The sequence below is a fragment of the Vipera ursinii genome (genome assembly GCF_947247035.1).
Source record: "Vipera ursinii genome assembly, chromosome: 7".
Taxonomy (NCBI): Eukaryota; Metazoa; Chordata; class Lepidosauria; order Squamata; family Viperidae; genus Vipera; species Vipera ursinii.
In genome coordinates, this window is record NC_139521.1 from 26,351,695 (window position 1) to 26,364,801 (window position 13,107).

General features: G+C 38.5%; 1 protein-coding gene across 3 annotated transcripts in view; it reads left to right on the top strand.

Moving 5' to 3' along the window:
- Positions 1-12,872, top strand: part of GALNT7 (polypeptide N-acetylgalactosaminyltransferase 7) — a 128,484-nt gene extending 115,612 nt beyond the window's left edge. For 2 of the 3 annotated variants that reach the window (XM_083367284.1, XM_083367283.1), the window contains exons 9-12: positions 284-502; positions 2,411-2,509; positions 3,437-3,565; positions 9,944-12,872. In XM_083367284.1, coding sequence (XP_083223410.1) covers positions 284-502; positions 2,411-2,509; positions 3,437-3,565; positions 9,944-10,081 — 585 coding nt within the window. In that variant the 3' untranslated portion in view covers positions 10,082-12,872. The remainder of the gene's footprint in view (positions 1-283; positions 503-2,410; positions 2,510-3,436; positions 3,566-9,943) is intronic. The other variant, XM_083367285.1, reaches the window with a different exon arrangement.
- The last annotated feature ends 235 nt before the right edge of the window (positions 12,873-13,107 follow it).

Below are 13,107 nucleotides of genomic sequence, written 5' to 3' on the forward strand. Positions count from 1 at the left end.
ACTCTCCACTTGTCAGAAGGTGGCAAAAGGGGAGTTACCTGTACCCAGGAGACACTGCAACTGTCATAAATATGAGTCAGTTGCCAAGTGTCTGAATTTTGATCACATGACCATGGGGATGCTGCAATGGTTGTAAGTGTGAAAAACTGCCATAAGTCATTTTTATTGGCGCTGTTGTAACTTCAGATGAACAGTTCACTAAATGAACTGTTGTATGTTGAGGACTATCTGTAGTTGCTTTCCATTTTTTAAAATGTATGCATTAATTTTGTGTGTTTTACAGAACTATGTCCGTGTTGTTGAGGTCTGGTGGGATGAATTCAAAGATTATTTCTATGCTAGTCGTCCTGAAACAAAAGCACTAGCTTATGGGGACATATCAGACCTGAAGAATTTTCGTGAAGATCACAAATGCAAAAGCTTTAAATGGTTTATGGAAGAAATAGCCTATGATATAACTTCTCATTATCCTCTACCACCTAGAAATGTGGAGTGGGGAGAGGTAACTGTTCTTTCAACTAAGTCAATATTTAATAATCTCCTGAGCTAGCCTTGTCTAAGAATGTATATTGGATTAGGAGCATAGGGGAATCCTGTAAGAAATAGGTGTCTTATATGTAAAAAGTATTTAAACTGTTGGAACCATATTAGATCATATATTAAACCATATTTAATTAAATTAAGGCCTTCTGAACAAAACCAGTTTTTCAGAAAATAGGGCTAGTTTTCCAGGTAGTAGTTGCCAACCAACTAGCGATACATATGCCATATTGTTGTCTGAGCTGAAACTGAAAATTTAGATTTTTTTTGTAAACCATTGCAAAAAGTAGCAGATATTCATATATTAACATCAGAGTTTAGGCATTATGATCTGGAAGAGAATCAAAATGTTAGTATTAATTGTATGAATAGAAAATTGTTTCCTAGGGTTAGGTACTATAAAAATGAAAACACCTACATTTTAAACTAATTGTTACAGATAGAATGGCCCTTGTGTTTTTTCCAAAGGACAGTTTTGTGATCAGCATGTGTAATAAATAAGCCAACGGCAGTTAAAGTAAGTATTGTCTTTATGAAATTGAATTTAGATGGCAAAGAGAAGGGTACGTAAAGCAGTGGTTTATTCATAATGATACTCATTTATGAGATTGATAAAGATTGAGACAAATAGAGCAAAATGCTGTTTCTTAAAAAAAATAGGAAAAAACGATAAAAATCTGGAAGATTTTAAAGCCTTGGTGGAGCATTGGGTAAGTAACACCAGCTGCCTGCAATTATTGCAGGTTCGCATCCCACCAGGTTCAAGGTTGACTCAGCCTTCCATCCTTCCGAGGTAGGTAAAATGAGGACCCAGATTGTTGGGGGCAATAAGCTGACTTTGTAATAATGCCGCTGGGGGGGGGGGCGAAAGCCCTAATAAGCAGGCATATACATAGAATGAAGGCTATTGCTAAGCACATTTAATTTGTGCTTAGATTGTAAGCTGCCCTGAGTCTTCGGAGAAGGGCGGGATAAAAATGGGATTAAAATAAATAAAAATAAATAAAAGTAAAGTTATTGCAATTATTGCCAAGGCTATTTTGCCATTCACTGCCATTCAAATAATTGGCCACTGACAACTGCCAAGTATAGAGAATTAGCAATAGTTACTGAAAATGATTTAGGGGAATTACATTTTTGCTTTACTTAAATAGTATGATATCACATATCATTAACATATTGCCTGTAGATTACTTATTTGAAAAAAACCTCCTTGTTCTTTGCCTCTAACAAAAAGAATTCTTATTCTCATGGAACAGATATTTTCAATATATTTCATTACCTTTCATTCATTATTGTGGCTGCTGTTGTGAAATAATCTTTAATATATAATACAGTTTGTGGCAATGGTAGAGAATATTAGGACAGATTCATTTATGTATCCCATTTATTGGGAAATCATGCTTTAAACAATCAGTGGAATTCATAAAGGGAAGATTCTCTGTGCTGATAATTGAGTTGAAAACAAGATTAGGTATATGCACAAATTCTCTTTGTTTTTCATTTTAGTGTTCCACAATTCAGGGCTAAAGAACTTGTGATCTCTAGATATTGGTAAACTACAGTTCAGCAGCTTCTACTGGGCTCCACAAAGAAAAAATGTGGCTATAGTTCACCAATATCTGGAGATCCTTAGGTTCCTCATATCTGAAGTTCCTTTGAGAGTGAACACAACATGCATTAATTATAAGAAGATTTATAGGGTTTACTTTGAATATTTTGTTATTTCATATGCTATTTACCTTTATATATGCATGGGTTATATTAAGCTGTTTTGTTGTGGATTACAAATAATAGTTTTCCATATTATTTCTATTTATTATTAATTTACTATATTGTAACAGTAGTACAAATCATAAATATGTTTCAGATTAGAGGTTTTGAAACAGCATACTGCATAGATAGCATGGGTCATACCAATGGAGGCTTTGTGGAACTTGGTCCATGCCATAGAATGGGAGGAAATCAAGTAAGTAGACTCAGATAATGTTTTCAGTTGTGAGCCAAAATATTAAATAAATTGCTTATGATTTTTAGATTGGAACTGCCTTCCTTCCCAATCCAAGAGACATTTTTGTGATATAAACATCATATCACAGATTTATTTTCTTACTTGTGTGTGTATATGTGTGTATCATAAAAGTTATTACTCTTCCATATGCCTTGCCCCAATAAATACTATATATACTGTAATCTCTTTTTTATTTATTTGAAATTGTTTCTTTAAAAAAAATCTGCTTTGAATGTAATATATACAGAAAAGCTGTCTATATGTAAAGGGATTATGGCTGTAATTCTGCTTCAGTTTATATGATTTTGACAAATAAACTAAAGCAGTTGATATTTTTATTTTCATGCCATGAAAACAGGAATAATATTCTCACTCTATATTTGGGTGCACTTAAGATTTAACAGTTCAGTTTCTATGTACCCTTCTCTTTTAGTCTTTCAAACAAATTTTCATTCTGAAAGTTTCTGAATGCAGAAGCTGAAATGCAGAAGTTGCAGTTTAATATTCAGAAGAATGCAAAGGTTTTCTGAATATTAATAAAATGTTGATCCATAAAATATATTGATCAATGCATATCCAAGTTATTTCAATTGTGTGTATCAAATTATAGATTCTAAGTATTGCAATTGTGCTTGTTTCATGCATTCTAAATACGCATGAAATGTGTAGTATATGTGTACTATAGTAGTTAAGGTTCTTAGCTAGGAATAGATAGATACACTTTCAAATCTATCCTCAATTGGTAATATTTAGCATATAGCTTTCTAAATTTTTTGTTATAATTATTTTTGCCAATGCGTATTTAATTATATTTATAAGCTTTTATATGTTAACATTTTTTAGTTATTAGAACAAAATATGCATTGTTTTTAATATTTATTTTAGCTCTTCAGAATTAATGAAGCTAACCAACTCATGCAGTATGACCAATGCTTGATTAAAGGACCTGATGGATCCAAAGTTATGATTACACATTGCAATTTAAATGAATACAAGGAGTGGCAATACTTCAAGGTACCTGATTAGTGCTGAGAGTCCCATTAGGATAACAATGATTAATTCTGTTTATGAATTTTAGAGAGATTTAAATAATAGCATAAAACAGGTTGAACTAGACATTAATATTATGATGGTTTCACCCTTTGTCCATCATAGAAATCATTACTGTTTATGAACAAGATTTAATGAATTTATCCACCATATTCTAATTATCTATGTATGAATATATGCATGTATGTATTATTTTGTGATGTAAAAGGCAAGAGGGAAGGGTAAAGAGCTTGCAGGCACACCAGGAGTGTGATGTCTTCAACTACTTATTTCGTTCTTTTGTACTTATTTATTTATAAGATTTTTTACTATCTGAAATCTTACTGCCCTCTACATGACTTACTGAGCTTCCAATATACAATGCAATGCAAAATCACTATAATAATTAAATAATGCAATTGGCAATTAAGCAGTAAAAGTAATAATACCACATTCATAGAATGTTGGCACCAGTGGTTGCATTTAATTCTCCAAAGGGATTGGAAAGCCTTGAGGGTTGGGATGATCTTTGTTTCCAGGACAAGCTACTTCAGAGGAAGGAAACTGTGACAGAGGATGCTCACTCTGCTATATGTACTGGTAAATGAATCTTATGGATCTTTTAGCAAGGGCTTCCTAACTGGATAAGAGAGCAAAAATCCTGTTTTAATACCATCCCTGGGCTCAGCTGCCTATACTGCCAAGGCTCTAGTCTAGATAATCTTCATCTTCTAGAATTTTCTACAATTTCATTTCAGTTCAGTAGCCTACCCAAAAAGAAAAGTTAAACATAGAAAGTTGTTTAATTCACGTTGTTTAGGGTGACTCGCTCCCTTCTTAACCAGGAGGTGAGGGAGGATCCCTTGCAGGGACGGGCCGAGGAGTTTAGTCATCATCTGACAGACAAAATCGCTCAGATCCAGGCTGGTTTGGACTCTGACTGGGTGGAGTCTGATGTGGAGGAATCGGACGGTCTTGATCATGTTATCTGGACTGAGTTCGATCCTGTTTCCCCTGATGATGTGGACAGGATCATGGGGAGGCTGAGCTCTACCACTTGTTTGTTGGATCCGTGCCCCTCCTGGCTGGTTTATGCGGCTCGGGAGGGGACACGAGGCTGGTTCCAGGCAGTAATAACTGCTTCTTTGAAGGAGGGTGTCTTCCCCGCCGCCTTGAAGGAGGCGGTGGTGAGACCCCTCCTCAAAAAGCCTGCCCTGGACCCGGCTGTTTTAAATAACTATCGTCCAGTCTCCAACCTTCGCTTTCTGGCGAAGGTTGTTGAGAGCGTGGTGGCGCATCAGCTTCCTCTGTTCCTGGAGGAAACTGATTATCTGGACCCGTACCAATCGGGTTTCAGGCCCGGGCACAGCACGGAGACGGCATTGGTCACGCTGGTGAATGATCTCTGGCAGGCTCGGGGCAGGGGTTGCTCCTCTGTCCTAGTCCTATTAGATCTCTCAGTGGCTTTCGATACCATCGACCATGGTATCCTACTGCGGCATCTCAGGGGGCTGGGAGTGGGAGGCACCGTTTTACGGTGGTTCTCCTATCTCCTGGGCCGCTCGCAATCAGTGTTGACGGGAGGGCAGAGATCCACCCCGAGGCCTCTCACTTGTGGAGTCCCTCAGGGGTCAGTTCTCTCGCCCCTCCTGTTCAACATCTATATGAAGCCGCTGGGCGAGGTCATTCGTGGTTTCGGGGTGGGGTATCATCAGTACGCTGATGATACCCAACTTTTTTTCTCCACCCCGAACCAACCCAGCGATGCCCTCGCCGTGATGTCCCAATGCCTGGAGGCGGTCCGGGTCTGGATGGGGAGAAACAGGCTTCATCTCAATCCTGCCAAGACTGAGTGGCTTTTCGTATCGGCATCACGGGATAACCAAACTATTCCACCTTTAATGATGGGGGGTGAGGTGTTACCCCCTGTTGATAGGGCTCACAACTTGGGCGTCCTCCTGGACTCACGGCTCAATTTTGAAGATCATATAGGAGCCGTGACGAGGGGGGCTTTTGCCCAGGTTCGCCTGGTGCGCCAGTTACGACCCTATCTGGACCGAGATGCCCTACGCACAGTCACTCATGCGCTCGTGACCTCCCGTTTAGACTACTGCAACGCTCTCTACATGGGGCTGCCCTTGAGGACCACTCAGAGGCTTCAGCTGGTGCAGAATGCGGCCACACGAGTTGTGATGGGGGTTTCCCGATACTCCCATGTAACACCTCTACTCCGTGAGCTGCATTGGCTTCCAGTTGCCCTCCGGGTGAGATTCAAGGTGCTGATGATGACCTATAAAGCCCTAAATGGCTTGGGTCCGGGATATTTGAGGGAACACCTGCTGCCAGCATCAAGTTCCCTTCGTCCAGTGCGCTCGCACAGGGAGGATCTTCTCAGGGTGCCGCCGGTAAAAGATTGCCGGCGGATAACACCCAGGGGGAGGGCCTTCTCTGTGGGTGCGCCTGACCTCTGGAACCAGCTGCCCGTGGAGCTCAGGACTGCCCCTGACCTGCGTTCATTCCGCCGGGACCTGAAGACTTGGCTCTTTGAGCTCTCTGGCCCAGGATGAGAATTTTAACTGTTCTATTTGCAGGGATAATTTAATCTTTTTAATTGTTTTTTAACTTTTGTATTTTGTATTGATGTGATTTTAAAATGCCCTGTAAACCGCCCTGAGTCCTTCGGGAAAGGGCGGTATATAAATCTAATAAAATAAATAAAATAAATAAAAAATGTATCAGACTTGGCCTCTTGAGTCAGCAAACTAGTGTCTCGTTAAGGACCTCTGGCATTTCCTTTCAAAAAGGTATTGACGACAGTCCTGAACCAGCTCATAGTTCTTTCCATAGTCCAGTTCAGTCTGCAAATGAGAGAGTCAAGAATACAAAGGACATCGTGCACTCTCTCTTTGGAGTAGAGGGGAGAGTTGATCTCACAGGGTTGAGTCAGTATGTGGTGGGATCGATTGTGTGGATGAATAAAATGGGCAGGGTTATTTTGTTAGTGTTCACTGCTTTGTTTATCTTGTTTTATATGTTATGTATTGTTGTGTATCTAGAATTAGGAAGAGGAGCATTATTAATTAAAAATAGTCTTCAACTTAATGACTGCTTGAAGTTCCAGTAGATTTTCCCAGTGTTAACTTGCAACGTGTAATGACTGCAACATGTAATGGATCTCTCCCTCCCTATACATACAGATGAAAAATGCTGTGGTCATGTTTTGGAGTTTTGATAGCCAGCTAACTTTACTGTTTGTAATGTCCCACAGTCACATAAATGTCATTTGTGACATTTTTAGCTGGTTTCCGCATTTACTTCCAGTTTCTAGCAAAAAACCCACCCTTTAGAGAAAATGAATTCACTTAACAATTGCTATGTTAGCTATTGACTGCCACATTATATTAATGATGTCATAAAAAAACCAGTCATGACTTGAGTCCAGTCACATGATGCCTCAACTTAAAATTGTAATTTCAGGATTAATTGTAGTCATAAGAGTACCTGTACTGGCTTGATTATGATTCACAGAGCCTCTCAGGGATGGGGAATTTGATTGCCGATGAGTAAAAATAGAGGGAATAACAATAGTGATGGGCAGCATAAAATTGGCACACAAGATACCAAAGGCTGTCCCAGCCACAGCCTTTACTTACTGTTCTGGCAGAAACTTTGATTCTAAAAGCCCCAAATTGTGAGCCAACTTCATTTGGTAAGTGTGACCTTCTCGAGTTAAAGATTAAATATTTCCTGATTGAATAGGCTTTGGAATTATAGAAGTTTTTCTTGGTAAGATTCATACTGAGCTTATTTTTCTTCAAGTTACTAGATCAGGACTTCCACTGTATCACACATTTATTTATTAAACTTTATTTGCCACCCATTTCATTTTGAAATGACTCTGGGCGCATTCTGTCATTCAATCAGAAGTGGAGATGTATAATTGAGTATGACTTGCATATTGGTGATACATTACCTATGCCTACTTATGATCTTCCAAAAAATGTACATTTAGAAGCTGAATAGTGGGACAAAAGGCTGGCTCCTGCAAGACTCATATTAGAGCTCCTACATATCTGATGCCTCAGCCTCCACCATGGTCATTTGAGACCAACCCCTCCAGAAGATAAAATACCATTATAAAATTGAGCTTTATGCTTCTACCCTTCAGAGCTGGTCCAGAAGGACATTGTGATAGATGGCATCAAAAGTCATTTGAGGACCAGGAGGGTCACATTATTCCTAACCGAATCTTCCAACAGACAACTCTTACTTAGGTGCTCACCTACCTAAGTCCCAAAGTTTTAGTCACACAATTTTATTTTGTTGCTCAAAAAGGAATATTTTTATTGGGTCTGTTTTTTCTTTTGTGTATATATTGCTACTACAATATATTCAATACAATACAAACAAAAGGTGGAGAACCATTTAGCGAACAACGATCCAAGGCAAGTATTGCAGGGACTGCAGCACTTAACCAACTATAAGGGCAGCACGAGGAACATGGCAAACACCAATGCCTCGTTGGCTGAGGAGCTGAATATCTTCTTCGCCCGCAATGAGGTTAAAAGACCAGACCCCGTAGCCTTTGCTGGCCGGCCTTCTGACTCTCAGCCACTCACCCTGTGTGAACACCAAGGGAGAGCTGTGAATCCCAGCAAAGCCGCAGGCCCAGATGGGGTGCTGGGGATAGTGGTCAGGAATTGTGCTGATCAATTAGCAGGGGTCGTGACAAGGATTTTTAACATCTCCTTGCAAACGGCATGTGTACCATCATGCTTGAAAGCAGCTACCATTGTCCCAGTCCCCAAGAAAACTGCAGTTGAGTGCCTGAATGACTACAGACCTATTGCATTAACATCTGTAGTCATAAAATGCTTCGAAAGATTGGTTCTCCAACATCTTAGGACATGCCTCCCACTGGACTTTGATAAACATCAATTTGCCTACAGGGGAAATAGGTCGACAGATGATGCCATAGCTACTGCTTTACACTCTGTAGCAAGTCATCTCGAGAAGCCTGGAAGTTACGTCAGGATACTTTTTGTTGACTACAGCTCGGCTTTCAACACCATTTTGCTGAGCATTCTCATCGAGAAGCTGACTGACTTGAAATTCTCCCCCGCCATCTGCGATTGGATTCAAGACTTTCTTAGGGATCGGTTACAAACAGTGAGGATCGGCTCTGCTTTGTCCACCCCCCTGAAGCTTTGCACCGGCACACCACAGGGCTGTGTGCTTAGCCCCTACCTGTACTCTTTATACACTTATGATTGTGTGTCATCTGACCCATCCACTGCGATAATCAAGTTCGCAGATGATACAACTGTGGTGGGTCTTATTACAGGTGGGGATGAGACAGCATATAGGGCGGAGGTACAAAAACTATCCATATGGTGTAGTAACAACTTACACCTAAACATCAGCAAGACGAAAGAGATGGTGTTAGACTTCCGGAGAAAAAAGGAGGAACCTGCCCCACTTTACATCGGAGAGAACTGTGTAGAGAGAGTGTCCTCCTTTAAATTTCTGGGAGTCTACCTCTGTGAAGATCTGACCTGGAAAGTTAACACAACTCAGGTGGCTAGAAAGGCCCAACAGAGGCTTCACTTTCTTAGGGTCTCGCGGAAGAACAAGGTAGAACAACAGCTAATGACCCTCTTTTACCGGTCTACTATAGAGAGCGTCCTCTCGTATGGTATTGTGGTTTAGTATGCTGGTCTGACAGCTGCAGATAGGAAAGTATTACAGAGGGTAGTGAGCACAGCACAAGACATTGTGGGCTGTTCCCTGACACCACTGGATGACATCGCCAGGGCTCGTTGCCTTGGAAGAGTGAGGAAGATTCTCAGGGATGACTCACACTCTGGATGGTATCTCTTTACTCTCCTACCATCCGGTAGGAGATATAGGAATATAGCCAGCTGTACCAATAGGCTGAAAAATAGCTTTTATCCGTGGCTGTTAGGCTTTTAAATGGGACATAATCTTATGCAGAATTGACTTGGGAGGCCGGTGTGTGGTGTAGTTGGTTCACATAGTATGGTGGGATGGAGGGTTTGTTGTGTGTTGGGGGGAGAGAGCACGGGGGGGAGGCTCAGCTAAGCTCAATGTACACATGTTGTACTTTGACAATAAAGGTTTATTATTATATTCCTTTGTATATTTTTTCTTGTAAATCTAATAGTAAATAGCAGATGCCTGCCAAAAATGGAAGATCCATAGAATTGTTAGACTTAGGCAGGTTGATCTAACAAATAGTTCCTAAGCTATATTCCTACTCTGCTATTGAGAACTTAAGGAAAAAATAAATTAGTTTTGTTGTTTTTAATTGGAAACTAATAGCTTATTGCTTTTGCTTTTCAGAATCTCCATAGATTTACTCACATTTCATCAGGGAAATGCTTGGACCGTTCAGAGGTTCTACATCAAGTATTTATTTCAGATTGTGACTCAAATAAAGCAACACAAAAATGGGAAATGAACAATATCCTAAGTGTGTAGACAAAATAGCTGCATCTACCTACTGACAAATGTAATTTTTAAAGAACTGAAAATAACCTGAAAACTGCTGCAACTGTTAACTTGTATAGCTGGGAGCCTGGAATGTCCTGAGCTGGATGAAGGATTTATATGAACTGTGATAGATTTATCATCTGCAGTTAATGTTTACAAAAACTGCTCTTACCTTAAATGTCAATAGATGTTTACATCTCTTTGCTTTCTTTTAGGGTGTTGTTTTAAGATGCTCTGGCTTATCATTTAAAGTGCTTTGACTTGTTTCACTGGAACAAAGTTAGAAGCACAAGCTTGGATCCAAAGAAGTAGGAGATTGTTTCTACATGGGTCATTCCTTTTCCTCTTATGGTGACAACCCTATCCCAAGAGCCCTCCTTAGGGACCTTTTGTAAACTTTCTGTATGGTGTAAAGGGCTGAAAATGGGCAACTTCCCAGGTGTGTATAAGTGCCTTTCACTTGGGCACAAGCAAAAGAATTGGATCCAAGTATTTGTTGTCTTCTTTGGGATTACACTCAGGGGTTTGCAGGCAGTTTTTGTTTTAAATTCCAACATTAACACTTGAAAAACTTGGAGTATAATATGGGGATTATTGACTTGTTATATATTGTTTTGTTTTTACATTTTACCAAGCACTGCCACAGGTTTATAGCCAAGGTGGCCTTCTTTCACAGTCATGCTGCTTTTTTGAGAAAAAAATCCTCAGTATATTTAGTGCCTCCTTAATTTTTTTTCCTTAACTAATCAGAGAAAATTTCTTACAGCATGAATATATTGAAATCTCTCTTTTCTTGCTAGGAACAGGAAAAAATGTGCAATGCACTCATTATGTTTAAATAATGTTCTAACTTTACTAGTATACTCTTCACTCCTAATTAGTACATTAAATAATTGGTGCATAAAGCATACCAATAATGCAACATGAGTGTCCAAAATAGTAATGTTAAAACATCTTGAACATTTTGAAGGATTAAATTGGTGTAAAGGGTGGCACATAAATCTATAAACCATTTGTGTGAAGTAGCATTGAAACAGATTAAGACTTCTCTAATTTGATGCCTCAAGTGGAATTTGTTGCACTGAATTGCATAAAGATACACTGATTTCCCTGCTGTGGAACCCTTACATAACAAGATAGGTCAGAAATGAAAAATGTGTCTACATCTGCCTAATATGGAATAGCAAAATTTATCTAGTTCAGTTCATAAAATTGAATCAAATTTCTTAACAATTTCTGAATTATTTTATAGGAAGTATTTGGTAAATCTATCCATGTACACTAGAATTGGGGAGTAGGTCTTTGTTTCTTTGGTAAACTTGAGAATTTCATTCTTCCAAATAGTTTAACAGATGTTTTGAACAATTGGATTTGATATAGCATGAAAACAAAATCAAACATAGAAAATTAAATATATACAGCACATTAGGATTGTGCTGTGACCGTTTCAATTTCAAAAGTGTACTTGAGAGAATTCAGTGATATAAACATATCTGTCTTCACTTTTTTAAGGCATTTTTTTTCCTGAGGGAAAAAAGAGCTGTAGAGGGAAGCTGTGCAATCTAAAACTGCTTTAGAGTTGCACGTAGGTTCTATAATCACACTCCTGTACTTCCTGAATCACCTTCCCAAACTATTTTGGAAGCACTGCTCAGCCCTAACTAATTAAAAAAGTAAAGAATATTTTTTTAAAAATGTGTGGTTAATAAAATGCATTTTGGAGAGAATAAAAAAATGTCCAAATTAAATATTCAGTCTTAAAGTGTGATTTCAATAATTACATTGTGGGTCTAGTGTGAAGTAGTGCACACGTATATTCTACTGAAATACTTTATGCATAGAATCAATGAATTCAGATTCATTTTAAAATTATTTTTTTAAAATGGTTTTCTTGAATTACAAAATAAGTGGCCTAGTGGTAAAGACGCTTACCTCTCATTCAGAAGGTTGAGAGTTCAATCCTACGTAGCAGCAGATGTTTCCTACAGCGCAAAGAAAAAAAATATATGCTGCAAACTCCAAGTAGTGTCAGGAAGGGCATCCTGCCAGTAAACACTGTTCCATCCAGTCGCCCTGATCCTAACCCGAATTCAAGGATTACAGGGTCGTAAAAAGGGAGTTTATTAAATTACAAAAATAATTTCAGTAGTGCAAATTGTTGGCACTGATTTTATCTATCCCTAAAAGAGAGTGATGGAGATTCTTTATTTAAAAGGATAAATGCTGACCTTAAGACCAGATACATATAATTTAGTTTTAGGGTGATTTTATTTTTGAGGCATCTGTGGGTATTCCATTAAAAAAGTGTTAATAACTTGTGGAAGAAGTTGGGGAAAGGGTGATAAAATTTCTGGGCACATTTAATATTTCTTTGAGTATTTCATTTTTTTGGAATATATATTAATCATATTACTATGCATAACTGAGATTGCACGTTGTGCAAGTGTGTATGTGCTAAATGGGTATTGTGTGCAATCCATTTAAAATAATAATACATGTGAGAATGGATCTGTATTTTTAAACATAACTCTTATAAGCCGTTACTTCTAATGACTTTTCATACTGTAACCTGCTTTTTAAGTAGATCCCATATCCTTGCTCTGTAAGTTGTTCACTATGCATTCCTACTCATTTTATAAATTTGATTTATGCAGATTTTGATACACTGTATGTTTCTGTAAAGATTGTATAAATCTTCAAACGTTTTACAGGGAATAATCTGGGGTTTTTTCTGTATATCTTCTGGGCTGCTTATTTTTAGGTGAAATAAATTTTAACTTGTGGGTTTATAATATATTTGCACCAGTAATTGATTTTCCCTTAATCATGTTCATCATTCATCAAAATACTTTGAAAAAGTGTGTGAGTGTGTGTGTGTGTGTGTGTGTGTGTGTGTGTGTGTAATGCATACATGAAAGAAGGATTCATAGATGAATGGATAGATTGTTGTGCTGCCTCATTATGGTGGTGGATGTTGTTTCTGGATGGGATGAACAAACAATAACAGGAATGTG